We start from the raw sequence: 21,858 nt of genomic DNA on the forward strand, positions 1-21,858 counted from the left end.
CTAGAGATGACGGTGCAGACTCCACCCCCTCCTTCTTACCTTGTCACAGGTGTGCAGAGCGAAGATGATGGCCAACATGCCTGTGGATGGGTAGCGACCATGTCCTTCGGTCCACCGATCGTGAGCATACTTGAAAAACACCGGGTTCACCACCAGAACCTATACACACACACACACACACACACACACACACACACACACACACACACACACACACACACACACACACACACACACACACTTTCCATTTTAACATGTTTAATGTGTTTAGAGTTCATCTGCTCTCTGGCTGTTTTTTTTTTTTTAATATATTTTGCATTTCGATAAGCAAATGCAGTTAAATTTCATTAGTACAAATGAATTTTCTCAAAAAACTGAACTTGAAGACAAAAACTTTGGAAAAAAAAATTTTTGTTATGTAAAAAAATTTATTTTAATTTACTTTGTTGAATTTGCTCTTCTTTTCTGCTATTCCTGTGCTTTACATTTTGATTATCAAAATAATTTAGGTTTAGCTGTATGATGAGAGTAATTGAAGGTGGAAAAGAGCATTCAATAGACATCTGTGATAAAAGTTATGTTTTGAAGTTATAAAAACCAAACTGTTTGTGAGCTTTTTATGTACCTGCAAAAATATCTGTTGCATGATATTTTCATCACTTTAAGAGTAAAATGAAACTGCAAACGTGAGATACAACAACATATCAGAATAAAATCTTAAATTACACCTTTAAATCATACAAATACATAAAATGTGGAACTGATAAATCTATAACTTGACTGAAACTTAATAGCAGAAGAAGAGACTTTCTCCAGAAAAACAATTGAAAACAGTGCTGAGGCAGCAAAAATTGATCGTAACAACAAAAGCAGAATTTTAACAGTGTGCTTTGGAGAGTTCAAAGGGTTTATCATACCTTGTCTTTATCCGCCTCCACTCGCTCTTTGACCCTCATGTAGGTCCTAAACACATATAGAAATAATAACTGGTCAAAATATATTTTGAATACTGCATATTAAAATACAGTTTTTTTATGTTTCTCTCTACTTGCATTTTATTGTATAAACTCCTGATGTCAATATTCATTTAATACATGTTAATAATCAGCCCCATTGTGAGTTTCTAAACATCTATTATCATTTCTGTATGTGACCAAAAATATACCGTGCAGGTGAACAGACTCAGTACTCATTTCAGCCCTGTTTGTGTTCATGATATGTGTTAAGTTTTGACTACATAAGTATGCATTTTAGGCCGGAAAGCATGTTTTTATCTGCTCTTTGTTTACATTAGTATACTGTCCACTGGTAGGTGCTTTTATGCCAAATTCATTCTATCTGGTGCAAATTAAACATACAGTAAATTATTAATACATATTGATGTACATGTATATTTTGTATTTGTACTATCCATGTTTCTGTTTCTAACGTTTGTAATATATTTTGAATAATGTGCATTTGGATATGTCTATTCTCTGAAAAATATAGTTTTTTAATAAATAAATTTTTTAAATAAATGCTACATTATAAACATATTTTCTTATGTGTTTTTCAGATTTTGTTATTTCTATTTATATCATATTGCCCCAGGACAGGACAGGTGTATTAGCCTATTAGATAGATTTACCTAATAAACTGAGTGTTTTTCTCTCTGTATTTGCTACATTTTGAATATATTTGTATAAATATTTCTTACATTTTAACTTCACCGGTGGACAGTGCACTGGTCAGCCACTCCAGGTCTCTGAGTTTAAACGGCAGCAGGACGAGGCTGACGCCATGGCCAACATCCACTGCACTCTCCGGGTACAGGAAGTGATGCGTTGTTCGATTCCCAACGTCTTTCTCAAATCCCCGAGTCACCGCCTTGTTCATCCTGGAAAGGATTCAAGTAAGGAAGATGAGGAGGAGGAATAGTACGATGAAGAGGAGGCTTAGATTTGTGTTTGTATGGACACACGCACCGGAGAACTGAGTTGTGGGAATCGATCAGGATGCCGTTTCCTGACTGCCGTAAGTTGCCCGAGTTGCCAACCACGGCGCAACTACGGCAATGAGAAGGGAGGGGCCTGAAGTCCACAGTGGGCGGGGAAATGACCTTGAACATGTCTGACATCACTTTCTCTAGAGTCTGGTCATTACCAGACCGCTGAAGACTCTGTGGAGAAGTGGAGGAAATCGAAATATTTACACATAAATGCTTTTTAAATTCATATTCTGGAAGTCAAGCTCCTTAAAAAAACATATAAATACATATACACATATACTTTCCAACAGCTCAAAAAGCTGTTTTTTATTCCTTTCTGTGTTTTATGCTTTAAAACCTGTTTTGAACAACACTCAGCTCTGGTTGTTGTTTTAGCTCACACAGTATAAGTATATACAGTATTGTGGATCAGACTGATGATGCTAGCAGTATTTCCACCCCCTCCCCCCCCCCCCCTACAGCCCCCACCTTTAATCTACTAATGGTTTCTGCAGCAGGACTTAATCTATAAATGCAGGAAAAACACTCAGTCATTTGTCTCTTCATCCAGACAGCTTCCACAGAAACAAATTTAAGACTTTTCTATTTATATTTCTTGATAATACAGATTTTTATGAACGGTCCTAACTATTTACTGAAAAACAATGTATGGCCACCATGCATTATTTTACAAACTCTTCAACAATTTGTGTCTGTGAATGAGCTGATTTAACAATTCTCAGTGTTGACACATCACTTGAGTGCTGACCGGTCACTTAATGTGCAGCCTGCATTCATTTTCTGCATAGAGGCTCACACTTTGTGATTGCTTTTCCACCACAATCACTTACCAGAGAAAGCCAAAAAGGACACCTGAAGATCTTATTTCTTAGCTACTGTGGAAAAAGAATGTTTTGGTTGGACTTTTTTTGTGCCATTTTGATGACATACTATACTATGACTTTTCTGATTACATTTTGATCAAATACTAACCTTGACTTTTCTATATTAGAATTTTATGACAGAGTGTATTATGTATGATTTAAGTTTTTCGTGCTATTTCAATGACACACTACACTATACATTTTTCATGAGATTATTGATGACCGACTATTACTTTGATTAATTTTTTTTATGCCATTTGATGAAATACTTTATCATGACTTTTTTAGCAAGATTTGGATGGAATACTACTAAAATTAAGTTTTTATGACATTTTTGATGACGTACTATACTCTGTTGTTTTCGGTCGATTTTTACATGCTATATTTTGGTATTTTTTAACGTTTTTTTTCTCCTACTATGGGGTGTGTCAACATATACTGAGCAGTTTTCAGCTGCTTTTTGGACATGTCATATTTTGATATTATTCGACATACCACACTGTCGTTTTCGGTGGATTTTTCAACATGTTATATTATGACATTTTTGGCAGTTTTTTCATCATACTATATTATGACGTGTCTCGACATGCTATACTAAGCGGTTTTCAACTCTTTTTTGGACTTGTCATTTTCAGGCATTTTTCGACATACTATACTATGTTGTTTTTGGTCGATTTTTCAACATGACACTTTTCATGGCAAACTGTGCTATGATTTTTGATGACATCCTACACAACAAGTTTTTTTGCTTTGATGGCATACCATGCTGAGACATTTTATTGACATTTTTGATGACATACTACACTTGTCATAAAAATGAAAAAAAAAATCATACTACACTATGATTTTTTTTTGTTAGACTTTGACAGCATGCAATATTTGGACTATTTTATGACGTTTTTACATACTAGACTATGCCATACTTTTCTAATGAGATTTCAACTACATAATATATTATGCCTTTTTGTGCTCTTTCGATGCAACACTATACTGTGACTTTTTTGATGGCATACTATTTCATCACTTTTTTTTTTTTTTTGACATTCATAATGGCAATCAATATGACTTGTAAAATGTCAAAAAGGTCACAGTATGTATGTCATTAAAATGACATATGAGAAGTTAAAGTACTCATTTTTTAAACTCGATATCAAACCTCAGAGAGATTCATAAACATAATTGTCATAATAAATCCTCAAGTAGAAGGACCACCAGTAACATTATTCGAAACTGTACGTTATCTGAATGTTTCCTTACCAGCCACCATTTGAGCGCATCAGGGTCAAATTTGTTGTTGGTATCTCTGAGGATGGGCTGCTGTTTGGGGTCATAGCGTCGGCTGAACCATTCTGACCCCCCCAGGTCTGAAATACAGGACTCAGTACAACCACATGACCTGCATCAGGACGACATAGAGGAATAAGACAGAGACAAAACAGTGAATTATGGGATACAGAGTCTGTGACCTCCTGCGTGGCGTTACCTCAGGTTATGCTCTACAGGCTTCTCCTCTGCTTCAGGTTGGGTGGTCCTGGGCGGAGGGGTTGTCCTGGGATGGTCAGGGGTCAGAGCAGCAGGGGGGGCGGTGGGTTTGACTACTGCAAAATACAAGAAGACAGATTCAGACAACACTGCATCATGGGAGCTCCGCTAACACTGATATCATCGCTGTGAAACAGTCAAATCACTGCTACTGCTAATAGTACTAGAGGTCGACAAATTATCTGCCTGGCCAATTATTGGAGCCGATATTTGGCATTTTGGCGGTTATCTGTATCTGCCTTTCATTCTTATGATTGTCAATAAAATTAATTATTTAATAAGGACAGAGAAAGTGCTAGCATGGGAGGAACGTTTACTTTGTAAAACCTCTGGGAGCTCTTTTTATTTTTTATTTGTAATTTAAATTTTCACTTGACTTCACTTGCTGTATATGATGTTGAGAGTTTCAGTTTTGATTAAACATTTGCTAAAGGCATTTAAAGAAAGTAACACTACAACCACAACTACTATTTTTTTAACAGAAGCACAACACAAGCTGTTTCAATGTGTAGAATATAAACCTCATTTAAACTAAACAGGGAACCAATTTTATCAAAACAGTATGAACTCTTTGGACGCTCTTCTTTGAATATTGATCAAAACAGCAACTTTCAGGTCATGTCTTGGATATTTTCTGTCTTGACTGAACACTTTAAACCTTTCTTTTAAGTCTTGTCACACTTTTAGTTTCTGACTTTTTTTAGGCTAGTGATGCTGTCATCAGCTCCTCACCTGCCTCCCTGCTGGTGGGCGTGGCCCTGCTGATGGGCAGAGCTAATGACAGAGGCAGGAAGTGTCTCCTCTGGATGCTCTGACTGGCGAGCATTAGGAAGAGGATGGCAGCGATCACCACGGCAACGCACAGCTTCCTCCTCAACAACATGGCTGGACGGACAATGAGCGGGTGGTGGCAGGAGGAAGAAGGGTGTGTTGTTGAGCTGTCAATCCAACGTTCAGCCTGCTATGTCAGCATATTTGGTCATTGTTGTCATCTGGACTTTTTCGTTCGTCCTGTGATCTCTCCACACAGCTTCATCTCCATGAAGCCTGAACTTCCTGTCCTGTGCACCACACTGCTTTACGATTGGTGGAGACGGGATCTATGGTCACACCTGGGTCGGACAGAGAGACACAGTGACACAGTGACATGACAAATCTATTATCAATGATAAACTATTCATTACAAATTAATTATCCATAATAATCTATAAAAAATAATAATTCATAAAAACTGTGTAACCAAAAAATGATAGTCCAATACATCTATTCAAAACAAATTATTTCTTCACAATAATCTGTGTGATAACATAATTATCCATAACAAGCTAGTTATCCAAAACAAACTTAACAAATCAGTTATCCAATAACTGTAACTTACCTATAGTAAATAATTCATTAAAATTCATTTCCCATAATAAACTTTAACAAACTATTTATTCATAATAACTAATGACAAAATAATAGTTCATAACAAACTCTGTATATAATTTTCCTGAGCAAACAATAGCACATTATTTATCTAATACAAATTAATTTTAAATTATTCATCCAATACAAATTACAGATGACAAACTAATTATCCATAACAAACCAAATTTAAAAATTAAATCATCCACAGCAAACAACGTGCAAAGCAACAACAGAGATGAAATCACCAAAGCTTCTCTTTACTCTCAGGAAACTCCAATCACAACTAGAAAATGACCAAAAACAGTAAAAAAAAAAAAAAAATTAAAAAAGTGACGTTCAACCTGAAGAACATGAAGCCTGTATTATAACCACACATGTTGGTGCTGATAATGACAGAAGAGTTTTTTTCAGAAATCATGACATCATCTAGGCTACAGCAACAGCAAACACACTGCCTGATACCTTGAAAAACACAGGAAGAGGAAGAGAGGTCCAGCTTTTGATTTCTGCTGATGAATGGAGTCACCCTCTTCCTCCCTCTTCCTCCTCCTCCTCCCACACCCCACCTCCCCTTCTCCTCCTGCAGGAATGTCTCCCTGCAGACAGACTCACTCTCTGAATACCAATCAGATCTGGATTCAGTTCAGCTTCTCCTGTTTCAGCTCGCTCTCTCCTCCTGTATGCTTCAATGTCTCTCTCTCACTGTGTGTGAGTGTGTGTGTGTGTGTGTGTGTGCGCACACTCTGAATCAGCTGATCTGTGTATGTGTGTGTGTGTATTCCTTCACTACTCTGTTGTGTAACTGAATATTTATTATTTCATAACATTTGCAGAAACTGCTTCAACACAAGCGCACACATTTAGCACTAATAGCATTAGTTTTCCTTCTGAAGCTCCAAAGCTCCTTTCCGACCTGAAACTTGTTACTTACATGTGATGTGAATTTTACACGTCTGTCTCACCACTGAATGAACTTTAAGCATACAAGTCCTGACATAAATCTGACAAGGCTGGACCTGTGACATTTCTGTAAAACTAAAACACAAGCCAAGTTTGAACTGAATGTGTCACATTAACATAAAGGTTACATCAGGACAAGGCTCAACACAGAGAGAAGTTAAACACACGTTATTTTCAACCTGTTTTGGTTGACTATGTTGAATTCATCACTTAATTATCCCTTCTCCTTGAAAAAAAAACAATTTAATAAACTACAAAGTGAATTGAGGAGATTTCAAATTCAGGAGTTGATGGTGTTTGTGGTGTTGATACAAATTTCACTCTGTAAAGAGTTAATTCTACATTTTGGGTTAGGGTGAGTGACATAAGAGTCACTAAACCCCCCATGTTTGGCTTGGGTGCCTCCTCACTGGAATCTGAAAGAAGTATCAAAAATGGGCAGGGCTGGGAGGAGGGCTAAGACACAACCAGTCACCAACCGTGCCACCTCTCGATCCACAACCCCTCCCTGCCTTTACAATTATAACAGATCACTTATTCACCCCGCACACAAACTCCTCAAATTGATGCTGAAGGAACTTAGACTAACTTTTTTTGAGATATGGCATTCACAAGAATGGGACATGCACGAATGGACAAACTAACGGATGAATGTACGGACGAAGGTACAGACAACCCAAAAATATTATGCCTCTGGCCACAGCTCAGAGTCCCATATGTGCTGTTTTAGTGGAACTGCAAAACCTTTAGAGTTTAGAGAGGGGACACAGAATGATAAAACAGACACACACGCGCAAAAACAAAACAAAACAGATTATTTGATTATTTATTATTATATAAACAGTTTATATGTAGCTTTGCAGTGCCTGAGCAAGGCCAAATTTCCTCTTAGGTGGACAACAAAGTCCATCTATCTCTATCTCAAAGTTTGCCGCCCCCTGCCTCTACCATCAGCTACCGCCACACAAAGGAAACACTGTTTGTCTTAGCATTTTTAAGACTTTTAATGCCAATTAAAGCCTTTTTTTAGATTAATGAATTCAGTGCCTTTTAAGACTTTTTAAGGATGCATGGGAACTATGTTTAAGGAATAAAAACAGAATAAATTTTGGTTGAACAAATGTTTTATCATAATTAAAACTTTAAACGTGTCTTTAAGGCAAGCAAGTGCAAAAAGTCTGACGAGTAGTCAAGGAGGAAACGAGATATACCAGTGAGATTTCTTGCATTTTTTCATACGATGAAACTGGTAAACCGCTGCAGTCCTGTTAAGCAGATTCTCTATGTCAGTGTAGTATAGAAGGTGTAGCAAATAATAACCAATTACTCAACCACAGCGACACAAATGTCCAGCTGACAATCATCACAGAGCGTTTTTGTCTCTTCACTTAAATGATTCTCTGTGTGTCAGCCACTTCGTCTAAAAGGCAAAAATACTTACAGAAAGCGAGAAAGCAAAAATGTTGTGTATTTCCTTCCTGGAAACTGGCTCAACACTTCTGTAACACCTCCTACACTACCTCTCCTCCTCAACCTCTCTAACTTTGATTATGGAAAACATGACCAGCTGAGACGAGTCAGGGCAAATACTGATTAACATTTCAACACACACATATTTGTTCACGATATCTGTATCTTCCCAAGGCGGGAGAGGGCGGTGCTGTCATGAGAAAAAGTTGGGAAAGTTCCCGACAGGAAGCTGTGCTACTGGAATAGCACCTGTATTAGCATGTCAGCACAGACGTTGACTGTGTGCCATGTTGACTGTGCAAACCTGCTGTGGTACAAAGGGCTTTAGCACAGTTCGAGACAAAGTGATCAGCCAGATGTTTGATCTGGAGTCCACACAGAAAACACAAGGATCGATGACTCTGTTAAAAATTAATTATTTGAATAAGTAAACAGATTAGTGAACAAACAGTGAAGAGTGAGGAGTTGTTTGAAGCCTAAAACAACAGTCACTTTTCAGTTTCTCATCCTTTTCAGACTTCACATCACACAACTCTGTGGTTTTATCAAGCACTTTAGGTAACAGAGGGGACTTTTGGATGTTGAATGTTACTTTGTTTCATTCAGATATAATATGATAGAATCATCGGCAGAGAAGCCTCAAAGTCGACTCGCATTTTGGTCAAATAAGTGCAATTTTGTTTTAGTTTTGCCATTGTACACAAAGCAGCGCAGAATAAACAACAGCTTTAAAATGTGGTGGTAAGTAACAGAGGCCAGAGTGGTGCAGAACAGAGAAAGAAAGAGCATCTGCAGTGTTTGAGTGTTTATAAAAACACAAAATATCTGTAGTAAAGGAAAAGCATGAAGCACAAGCACATGACAAATTAAAGTACTGAAGTCCCCCCGGAGTCAGAGACGACTGAATGTCCTCATTGTTTACAGCTATAGACATGTCAAGACAATCCTATTCGCTCATCCTATTTTGCTGAATTTTAATGTATTCATTAGGGTTCAGTCTCACCAGAGGCACCACATTACAATATTATCACAAAATTTAAGTCACACTACAATATTATTGAAATTTTCCATGTTTTGTCACATGCTGAGGATTGTGATATGACTTATTGCAATATGTTGTGATTTATTACCTTTTTCAGCAAAAATGTAAAAAAGTCTATGTGTCAGAATCTGTTTTATCTGATAGATCGCTTTTGGCTGCCTGGGCTGCTAGTACTGCTAAAATACTCAGGAAGGAGATGTGCTTGGTTGGAAATGGTGACAGACATGCCGTGGGAATAAAGGAGTACCTTAAAGATGTTGATGCATATGAGTGTTTTCATATTGTATTTATGATATTACAACATGTATCACTTAAGTCCTGAATCAATCCAGATCGATGTATCATTACACCCCCCATTACTAACAGTCATGTTATTATTGAATTTAGGTACAAGGGCTGGGCAATATAAAGATATTACATTTTATTGAGATATGAGACTATATATTGTCTTTGATATTTGACATTGTAATATCGTGATATGAAAATAGTGTTTTTTCCTGATTTTAAAGGATGTATTACAGTAAAGTGATGTACTTTTCTCAACTTATCAGACAGTTCTACTTGTTTTAATACTTGCCTTTACTCACTTAGTCATTAAATCTACATTACTAATGATTATTGATCAAAAATGGAATTGTGTTAATACATATTCAAAGCGCCAATGGTCATTCCTACAATATTGTCACATCAAAGAGGGAGTTTTGTTTAAAAAAAATGCAATGTTCAATTCTGTCTCCCAGTTCCAGCATTAATTAAGTGCTTTTGAGGAGATTGAAAAATACCCAAATATATATCCTGTATCAAGATACAGCCTAAATATAATGCAATACAATTTTCAGCCTATATCACCAAGCGCTGTTAGGAACAGTAAAGTTTAACATTCCTGTTACAGGCAAATGTAATTTGATTAAAAAAGCTTTGAAATGAGAATTTACAGTAAGGGAACCACCAGACGCACAGTTACTCGTTCAGACTGACCAACATGGATGAAACAACAAGACTTAATGTGAACTGAGTATGAGAGGGAGAGTTTACAGGACAGTGGAGGGTTAATGGCTATCAGCTAAGTCACAGTGTCTGTTATTTTAAGGTTTAGAGGGAGGAGGGGGGATGACAAGGTTAAAGGTCACGTGGTTTCCTGTACACAGAAACCCATGTGAGAGGACTGCTTCCTTTCTCTCTCTCTCTTTCTGTGACCTCTGACCTCTTTGTTGACACCAGAATGGGAACCAGCTGCTCTGCTGTTGGGAGTACAGCAACGAGCTGGGAAATAATAATACCACAGAAGAACAATGATGTCAGTTCTCCCATATGCGGCCAGAGTGATTAAGATTTACACTTAATTATCTTCTCTCTTAGTTTGTTCTGTTTACACAGCTGAAAAACAGGAATGATAAGACTCTACGCTTAAGCGGTATTATGTTATCATAGTATACCAGGGTATCGAAAAAATTCTTCAAGTATGATTTTCAATACCGTCAGAAATACAGACGCTGCTGTTTGTTTAAACTGGTACAGAGAGGCTGTATTGTGGTGTACAAGACGTGTCTTTCGTGATCAGTCTGGTGGAACAGATAGCTGAGCTGAGAAAGACGGCAACTACAAGTAGTGGCAGTGTTTCCTCTACACTCATTTAGGAGTGGCGGCCCGCCACTCCTAAATCCTATCCGCCGCTCCTTTAAATGTCATTTTTTTTGGTTGTTTTTTTTTTTAAATTGCAAATACACCACCGCCGCATCACAGCACAGTCCTGCACTGCGTTGGGTGTCGCGAGTGCTGAGGCAGATAACTATCTTGCTCCGTGTCTACTCTTTGGGGTAGATACCACCGCCCCCTCCCACCCCCCAACAGAACTAACTGGTGCCGACATTAATTAGCTACTCGCATCCAGGCATCAGGTCGGAGAGTCAGAGGAGTGTCAGCTTGAAAATAGCGTGCAACTTACCGGAGAAAAGGTAGACTTATTAGCTTAAGAAAACTTATAATAGATTTTATTTGTTAAATAAACATTCTCAAAAATATTGATGGCCAGCTAAGGTTACGTAGCTTAAGTTAATTGGGCCCGGTGCCAACTCAACTCAGTGTCGCTAACGTGAGTAAACTAATTGATAGCATTAAGCGATATACACGCCATGATGTATTTTTACATTCAGCCTTTAAAAAGCGATTTTCATGCCAACCATTCAATAAAAAGGGGCATTATGCTGGGCATAAAACTAAAATCTGCAGTCAAGCGTCATTTGTTTACGCCGCCACGGCTCCCCGGAGAGCCTGCCCCCGCTGCTGAAAAAAATCCTAGAGGAAACACTGAGTGGGGATGCAATGCAGGACTATTAAAAAGGAAAAATGCCCCTGCCCCTGTCAGTCAGTGTTTTGGGTTTAGTCTTGATAACAAATGCAAGCCAGCCAATACAGAGGAAGCTGCTTGCATTATTTTCCCCAAAAAAGTTGTGGCTAAAGAATATAAGTGGGAAGAAAATCTATTTTTGTATCTGTCATGATTTTTCTTAATGGGACAATTTTAAAAATCCTTTTTTTCCTCCAGAATCGATATTTTTTTTACTAATTTTTAAAAGTACATTTTTTGTTTACGCTAATGTACAGTTTGATCATGTATATTACACATGGGTTAATACACGTTAATTTAAAGGTGTACTTGAAAAATCATTGTTCTACATGTTATTTAACACTTTTCTATGCAGGTGAAATAAATGTCAAACTGACTGACTGACGTGCTGCACATTGCTTTTGGAAATTTAACTAATGGTCTCTAGAAATGTAGGATTCAACTTTTCTTTTTATTTGAGAAGGAAAAGAAAATCTCAATAATCAATACTAGCGAATCGCAGTACATGTAGAGAATGTAGAATATGACACGCTTACTGGTGTAGTCACGGTTCATTTTTTGATTCTGAGAACTAACTTTTTCGGTTCTGAACAGGTTTCATTTTTATCAAACTGCTCTGAAAGATTTGAAATAAGGTGCAAGAACCAAAACAGAATCTGTCACATGTTGGTGGTAAAGGGGTAAAAATGCATCACACATTAGCTGCTGCAAAAGTGAAGTCAAAGTGCACCCCGGCCACAGCTATTAAACCCATGAAAAGCCAACATCAGCCACAGCAGGTGCTTTCGACAGATCAAGAAAGTACAAAAAGGATAGTCAAAAATGCAACTGTACTAAAATACACAGCAAAAGATATAGTACCTTTCACACCATAGAGAAAAAGGCTCTTTTCTTTTAACAGTTATTATAATTATTGGCATTATTATTTTTCAAATGCAGGACTGCCCTACTCAGCCGCTTTCTTAAAAGACGACGACAGATTATTGGACAGGCCAATTATTAGGACCGATGTCTGGCATTTTGCGAATCATTAATGATTGCCAATAAAATTAATTAATTACCAGTGCGTATTACACCAGGAAAGGCAGTCTCCAATACATGCAAAGAAAGTGTCAGCAAGGGAGGAACTTTCACTTCCTAAAACCTAAGGGAGCTATTTTAAATTTATTCATTTTTAAATGTTTTTTTTTTTAATTTCTTTCATTTTTTTTGTATCCAAATTCTAAATTTCAACAGAAATATTTTAATTTTCTTTGTAAATGCATACCGGTTCCAAGCATCAGTTATCGGTCTAATCAGGCCTGAAAAACCAATATTGGTTGACCCCTAGTTCTTAACAACAGAAAATTGATTAGATCACTGAACAGGCTTCAGGGGCATCAATCTCCCTGACGTGGCAAGACAATGACATTCTTCAACCAGTCAAGAACTGAAACCAGTGAGCAGCTTCACATGTTTGCTTTCTATTATTGTTTATGTGACTCGCTAATCCACCCTGCCCATTCTCCAACCCTGACAGACGACTTTCTGGCCAAACCTGAAAGTGACGTGCACTATAACTGAAGTCGGGATGTTGGCTAAACTGTACTTGTTTATACACAAACACTGTCACAGGCCATGAACCTCAGTTATATGTCAGGAAGGAAAGAAGATATATGAAAAAATAGAAACTGCCGCAGCCTGTTAGACTCTGCTGTCTGTTTAACTGTCGGTTAAGTCATGAGGGTCGAGATCACAGAAAAGTTTCCACGTCCTGATGAGACACACTGTCTCTGAGACTCAAAGTCTACCAGTCACAGCTTATCTGCCTGCACACATATAAAGTAAAGCATAAAAAATGTTGGTTTAATTTTAAATTACTCTAAACTACGGCCGTCAGAAATCACTTTGCAGCTGAGAGTGTAATCAAAACAATTAGTGAAAAACAGCGACAGCGCCTCGCTAGCTCTATCGAGTCATTCTTCTGTTAAAAGTTAATGTAGAATTCATGATTAACACAAGTACTGGACGGATAAATGTCACTGGATCCTGAGACACTTGACAAATACTGGTCCCTATACTGATATACTGCTATGATGTTTAACGCAAACTTACTCTGTGACCATTTGAGAGAAGTTTGACGAGCTGTGAAAACACAGAAATGGCACACAGTACAGTCAAATGTATCTTTCGAACACAACAAACTGGAACATGTTAAAATCAAGTTTGATTTTAGGAAATGAAACACAAAAGCAATACCTATATAAAGAAAATGAAATAAACAATATTAAGTTGAAGAGTTTCAGACACAGAGTGAAAGTCTTACTGTGCACCTGCTGTAGGTCGAGACTAATCCAGGTTGTAGGTGAAGCTTAATAAATGGAAATTGTAGTAATCCTTTGTTTAAAGTAGCTGCGTGTCTTTAGCTTTAACCAATAAACATGTCCAACAGACTGTGAAGAAGCCACTGTATGCTGACACAAACATGATACTGTGTGTAATGAGGATGTCGGGTTACTTTGGATCCGTCCCCTGGGGCAAACTTTCATGACAATCCAAATAGAGATTTTGGTCTAGATCAAAGAGGTAAACCGACCGATCAACTGAAGAACACTGCCATCCCCGGAGCCATGTCGCTAGTCAAGTCAGTTTTATTTTGCCTCCTTCACAATCTGTACAGCATACGACTGATTGTCTTTAGACCCTCAACTCAGATAAGGGGCAAACTCGTCAAATTTCCATCTGCAATAATTCAGGATGTCATTTAAGTCGGTCTTGTGTTATTGTTTTGATTGAGATATTAAAATTCTGTTTAGTGTAAGCTATAACACTTAAAAATGTTTCTGTTTAAACCACAAGTAACCGTCTAGTTTTGTCAACTTTCGCTCAGGTGAAAAAACATCAACCTCTCAACTTAAAATAAATAACAATTTGACTTTAGCGTTTTAATTATTTTTTTTTAATAATGACATTTTATCAATCCAAAATCTTAGTCTCACGACATTGACACAATAGTGGTTTATTGCCCAGCCCTGACTCAGATAATAGGTGCAATATTTAGCCAACAATCAAATAGATCAACTCAGTTCTGCATGAATGTTTTAGTATCTATCACATATCCATATACTACTCACCGAGACTGATCTCTACATTTTTATATTTTCTCAGACTCATGCTGTTAATCTAATTTTGGCATTGTATTTATTTTGGATTTGCACCTTAAAGTTTTATATTGCACTCTTTATATTTCCCTCTTCCTTCTTTGTATTGCAACTGCTGCAAAGCAATTTCCCTCGGGATAAATAAAGTTTCATCTTAGAGTTATATCATCTCGTCGTGTTTCTCAGCCTTTTACTGGACCCTGTCCAACACTGACTCAACCCTCTGCTTCTGTTCAGGAAGACTTTGGGTTAAATACTCTGTTCTGCATGAATGTTTTAGTTTCCATGAAGACGGCAGAAACCAGACATTCTTATTTCTGTCAAGTGTCACTGACCAGGAGCCGGACGGAAAAAGTGTCTAGCTGAAGCTTCAAGTAGAGCTGGGAAAGGTTTAAAAGTACCCAGAGGAAAAAGTAACACACACACACACACACACACACACACACACAGACACAGACACACACACGCTTTTAAATAGTGACTTCATCAACGACTCAAAAAAAGACTGCTCAGAGACACTCAATTCCAGTAAGAATACTGACTCACAGACAGTCAGACTCTCACACTCTGTCTGAGACACCGTAACCACATATTATAAATCTGTACTATTTCATTTGTACTCTCTGTATTGTTATTGTCCCCTTGGTCCAGCTGTCTACTCCGTAAAGACGACTTCCTGTCCACATATTCTGTCTGATGGATCCCTGCTCTATCACTCTTCCTGACGTTTGTCGATTTTTCCTGTTCAAAGCTTTTTTTGTGCGCTTTTTTATCCTATCAGGCTCTAAAAGTGTCATATGATTTCTGAGGAATCTGAGCGATTGTGAGCTGCAGAAATAAAACTGACTTGAGTCTGTAACAATCTGTCTCTGTAGTTCAGATTTAGAATCAGGCCTCTATAATTACATCTGTCCAAATACAGAGGAGGAGGTTTGACTTGCAGACCACACAGCCCGTCTCTCCATCTATAATTATGTTATGTATCTGGTTTCAGTTGTCGCATCAATCTAAATATCGTAAACGCGCACCAACACATCACATCAAACACTACCAAACTCCTGTAAACACGAACACACACATCGAAGTAATATAAGAATATCACAGACAACAAAAAATGAAAAGCCTGAATTCATCACTAAAGACAAGAAACATTTCACCATAAATACCACATGACTGAAGGAAAATAAATAAGATATTCACCATACGGCAGATTAGCCCTTTATGGGAATATCAGAAGCAAAAAAAAGGTTGATAAAACAGCCTCAAATAGATGAAGTCACTAATATTAATTACAGAGGACATAAGAGCACAATGTCTGTTGGAAATACTACAAGAAAACTGTAAGTCCTCTAATACTACAGGAAATGAAAATAAGGTTAGTAAGGTCAGTGCAGACTAAACAGACCTTATGATCAGATCATAGGAGAAATATGATAAATTACATTAAATATCAAATTAATAAAATATTCAACATCATATTACAGTGAAGTATAATAAAGTCAAAAACGTTTCAGAATATAATTGGAGTACTTTGATGTGGTTAAAAAGTAGACAAACCAGATGGGCCCTTTTTAACAGTAGAGTACAGTGAAGTCCGACCCAACTAAGAACCACAGGCACTAATACCAAAGCTATATGTGATTCTGTATAAACTCTGTAAGAATATGTACTACCATATCTATATATCCATCGGCATGCAGTACATTAAAATATACTACATTTTCTTGAAAATAAATTAAACTGTTGATGGATAAAATAATGTCTCTGTTTTTGGTTATCCCAGAAAATTAAATATATTCAATTTTTACACAAAAAAACACAGAAAGATAAGAAACATTCAAAACTGCCATCAATTAGTCCTCATCATTAATTCAGCACTTTGCCCACAACAACACACACAGAGACATTAAAGGGAAGGTCTATGTAAACTGCACAGAAAAATGTCAGTGACTCTTTTTTAATGATGGTGTATGTTGCTGCTCTGTTTATATTACAGAAATACCACAGTATATGAGTATTAATACCAAGTCACCTACAGTCAGCTACAGCTACATTGTAAATATACGTTATGTTACAGTACTTTTTGAAAGTATCTTAGCTGTTTTTTATTGTATATTTTTGAATTACAAATTTAAGTCCTTAAATCATGCCTTATTTTAATCCTCTCTGAATATATTTTTAGTATGTTAATTTATGTTAAAAAAGGAAAGTCCTTAAAATTGAGGTGCACTGCTTGGAAGTAACCCTTTTTCAGATTTAGATTTCGATTTGGATCAGAGCAGGAAAAAGCAGCTGAGCTGCACAGACAATCTGTAGGAAGCAGACCTACAATTCGATAACTACAGACCACCAGCTAACTGTGGTCCATTATACTAAAAGCCCACTATTAGAGATAATAATACAGTGGTGTACCATGAAGTCAATCTAGACCAAGTACTACAGACATACTTTTATAAACCTACGGTAAAGTGTAGGAGATTAAATTACAGTAAAGTATAATATAATCAGAGAGACAGTTGCTATAATGGAAATACTGTCTAATGAAGACCTACAGACAGAAAAATTACAGAAACAGAAAATATTACTGTAATACTATATTGTATATGATTCTATACAAACACTGTAAGGACTTTATAGAAAATTGTAAGGCTATAAAACTTTGAGATTATAATATAATAAGATTACAGTCAGTAACATAAACAACACACATACCAAAGAAAGTCCCTCTGATACATTAGATTAATATTCAAACACTACAAAAAAAAAAAAACACGGGGAGTTAAGATCAGACTGAGTACAAAAGGCGCAATTAGAAATATCATGAAGATACTAAAAAAAATATTATTGATGCTAAAACGCATCTCCCTGGGGATAATTTACGTTTTATTTGATTATGGAGTCGATACATTTTATCTTAGTTGTTTTTGTAGGACACGTGTAGGAGATTAAATTACAGAAAAAGGATAATAAAATCAAAACAGAGAAGCTGAGGAGCACAGAAAATCTTCAAATATACAAAGAAGTACAAAAAGATACAAATACTAGATATCTAATACCATAGGGATACTATAAGATATGATCACATTGTAGAATACAGTATAGTAAGAATTTAAAATAGAATAAGAATATATATTCCTCAGAAACATTATCTAAACATTATAGAAATACTATAGAAACAGCTGACTGACCAACTCATATAGGAGTATCATAATACACTGAAGTATAATTAGATTGGCACAGAGCAGCTGAGTACAACAGACAGAAAAAATACTGAAGAAATATTCTAGCAATGTCTTTAAGTATTTACTACAACTGCTCTAGTTTCTTGTGCTGCTGTCACACTAAATTACCTCATGAGGATCAATAGTTTGATTTTAAGTGTTTCTGAAGGAAAGTATCTCTGGAAACTGGATATTATGATGAAGGAGGCTGACAACAAGACAACTACAGGCTTCCAAAAGAGGATTATTATAGGGATATTATGAGATAATAATACAGTACAGTACAGTACAGTACAGTACAGTACAGTACAGAGTCTAAATAGACCAAACTGTGAACAACACAAAAATGGTACAGGAGTGTACAGTATGGTTTATACACCGTGAGAATATTAAATAGATTAAGGTCAACAAATCAGAATACTATAGGAAAAAACAATACAGTGACACACAGTAGTCTACATAGAGGTCAAAACTGGCTAATAATGTTCCACATAATTTCATTTTTTGTGGTCAAAAAAGCAGTTCAAAATGAGACCAAACTTTCTATGGATGTCAGTTTGCCAAAGGCCAAAATGTGGCCACACAGATGACAAGGCTTCTTGTTTTAAGGGAAACAATTTTTGTTATGAATATGCTCTTAAAAAAAAAGTTAAACTTCTAGAGAGCAAAGAAAAAAAGGCTTTTGCTACGTGCATTTGCTCAGGACTGCTGCCCCCACCAGCAGGTTAAAAGGAGTGAGGAGTCACCAGTCATGACGATATAAAACAGACAACAAAACAGGCTTTTTAACCATTGTGTATCATCGCAACCACAACAAGTCCTTGAGTGTACAGTCATCAATGTGCACACACAATATTAGGCTGATTGGTCCAGAAGTTTGCTAGATTAGCAGCAAACATACAGATAAACACCAATATCAAACAGCCAATAAAACAGGTTTTCAATCATTGTGAATAACTGCACCCACAGGAAATCCTTGTGTAAACAATCATAAATGTGCACACAAAATATTAGGCTGATTGGTCCAGTAGTTTGTAAACTAGCTGCAGACAGGTAAATAAACTCACACACAAAACCAAACACCATAAAATACTCACTAACACAGGTTTTTCAACTCTTGTGAATCACTGCAACCATGAGAGCTGCTTCGATATACAGTCATTAGTCTGCACACAAAAAAAAAAACAGGCTGATTGGTCCAGTATTTTGCAAGATAAGCTGTGGACAGACATACAGACACTCACACAAACTTACACACAACCAAACACATGATCCCTTCCAGGCTTAAAAAACTACACTACGGTCGCATCCCTGCCACGTGAGGCTGTAAAGCCGTGTTCGGCATACTGACATTCTGTAGTCTTATTCAGTGACTCCCTTTTTTAGGACACATAAAAGCTCTTAAACTCTCAAGTGAGGTATTTACTTACTTATTTGTGTTGCAGAAAAAAACTTGAAAGCCTCTTAAGATTGTGTTAACCACAGACCTTATTTCAGGCATCTAACAAAAAAAACATTCAAAAAACCCTTTGACCTCAAGGCAAGGGAACCATGAGTGCAAAAATGCCAACTCATTTCTGGGTTTTTGGACTCATTCCAGGAGCACTCTAAGTTATATGAGATAATAAAACCGTCATGTAGCATACAGTCAGAAAGTTAAGCCTAATACATATTACAGGCGTATCACAGGTATTGCTGTGACTAAAATACTGGAGATTAAAGTCAAGATAAGTACAATAATCAAGAAGGACATCTCAGAAAAGTTATACTAAAGTGGACCCATAATAAGATAACAACAGGCTGCCAGTGAAGGGATTTTGTAAGATTAATACTTAAAAAGAAACATTATAAATAGTAGGGCACAGTTAAGTCATTGTGGACCATTGGCAAACTAAAAAACATATTACAAAAGCGCTTTATGTGGTTCTATACAAACATGATAAAAATATTGTATACTAGAGAAGATTACAGTAATGTACATAATTAACAGAAAAACTGTATTGCTCAAAGACGGAGGGACAACTTATTACATGTTCCAAAGACCATTTACACATAATCAAACAACTGACTGATCAGCTATATTATTTGAGCCAAATAAGTTAAAATAGGCTGCGTAGGGCAACAACCAACAGTAACCTCAGTTACAATGGTCAACAATAAGAGACAATAAAATAAAATAACTATCGGCTACAAGTAAATGAATTTTATACAATAAATACTATGAAAATATATATCACATAAAGTAGAGTAGACTATAGCAAAGTCACTACTAACCATGGGCAAACTGAAGAAATACTTCAAGAAGTGGTTAAATACAAACATTGTAAGATTATTGTAAACTACAACAAAGATAATGTAGTACTCAGAGACAACAGTGCCATCGAATTCTTTGTTAGACAGAAAGACCATTTCAATACTATAAAACAAATAATCTAATATTACAAGAGTCAGATATATTGAAGTCAAAAATACTGTGTAGGGCTACAACTAACTGTATCCTGAGTAATAACTGTGAACTGGAACACAAGATAAGAAAAATTTGGCCCACAGTAACATAACTACAGGGTACCACCCAACCGGTATTGGAACCTGACACCCACTATAGAAGACTAAAGGGGTGCTGTACAATATGTGGTGGACTTTTGTGGAGAGATTTTGTATTTGTATGATAAAGGAATTACACTGTAGTCACTATAGACCAAAATGAAATATTGTAGTACACAGAGATACTGGTGACATCTAATAAATGTTTCACAGACCATTTAAGTTTTATGAAACAACTGTCAGATCAACTAATACTAGATTAGTCCAATGTAATCAAGTTTACATAGACGCCTAAGTTCTACTACAAACTGCGACCTAAGTTTGAATGGTAAATTGTGACAGAACTATAATAAATTAGCTTACAATAAGATGACTATAGGCTGCTGCTAACGGGTATAGGAACCAGAAACCCACTACAGAGTAACATATTACTATCACTACAAATATTGTTGTACTCAGAGACACCAGACCATTTAAGCGCTATGAAACAACTGACAGATCAACAAATATTACAGAAGTCCAACATAATGAAGTTGCAATAGACTTTTATACTGTATAGTATGTGGTAGATGTGGAGAGGTCTCAATTTAAATACTACAATACACTATACCACAATACAGTGCACTCAACATAAATAATTGTAGTACACTAGTGGCATCTAATAAATGACCATTTAAATATTATGAGACAACTAACAGATCAACAAATATTATAGAAAAGCTACAATGAAGTTAAAATACACTGTGTAGGGCTACAACAAACTGTAGCCTGAGTTATAACGGTGAACTGTAGTTGGTCGACAATGATACAACTACCTGTTAACGGGTAAGTAGAAAACCACAGTCGTAACAGAGTACTGTACAATATGTGGTGGACGTGTAGAAGTCTCGATTTGTATTTTACCCGATAACATTGAACTTAAGTCACCACAGAAGGAGCAGGCAAGCTATAGAAATACTATGGTAGTTGTAAGAGGAAGTTGTTAGTGAAAGTAGAAACAGAAAGACTGAAGACAGTTTGTCCCCCTCGGTCCCCCACCTCCTCTCCGCCTCTCTTATCTTACAGGATTTTACACTCGTTTACTTTTACACGCAAAAACACCCAACGACAACTAACGACGGGTGAAACAGCCTGAGAACAACCTGCTGTAAAAATCAGCCAAAAACTACATGAAGTTTGGTACAAACTTCCCCGAAGTTTCCAGCCAAACTTTCAACCACGCTGCCACTCACACACACGTACCCGGAGCTGTACCCGGGTCCGGGCACACACTTGTCCCGGTCAACAGCCGGTTAAAACGGCACAAAGCTCCGTTCAGACACAAATCGAGGA

At 36.8% G+C, this 21,858-nt stretch overlaps 1 protein-coding gene across 1 annotated transcript; it reads right to left on the reverse strand.

Annotated features, from left to right (window-relative positions):
• Nucleotides 1-21,858, reverse strand: LOC121948696 (CMP-N-acetylneuraminate-beta-galactosamide-alpha-2,3-sialyltransferase 2-like). Its single transcript, XM_042494102.1, has 8 exons — nucleotides 21,769-21,858; nucleotides 5,125-5,504; nucleotides 4,334-4,448; nucleotides 4,108-4,246; nucleotides 1,965-2,158; nucleotides 1,697-1,876; nucleotides 918-963; nucleotides 1-159 (listed from the first exon to the last, which is right to left on the reverse strand). The coding sequence occupies exons 2-8, from the start codon at nucleotides 5,273-5,275 to the stop codon at nucleotides 1-3; spliced, it is 984 nt and encodes a 327-aa protein (XP_042350036.1). The 5' UTR covers nucleotides 5,276-5,504; nucleotides 21,769-21,858.

Source organism: Plectropomus leopardus, chromosome 2 (genome assembly GCF_008729295.1).
Source record: "Plectropomus leopardus isolate mb chromosome 2, YSFRI_Pleo_2.0, whole genome shotgun sequence".
Taxonomy (NCBI): domain Eukaryota; kingdom Metazoa; phylum Chordata; class Actinopteri; order Perciformes; family Serranidae; genus Plectropomus; species Plectropomus leopardus.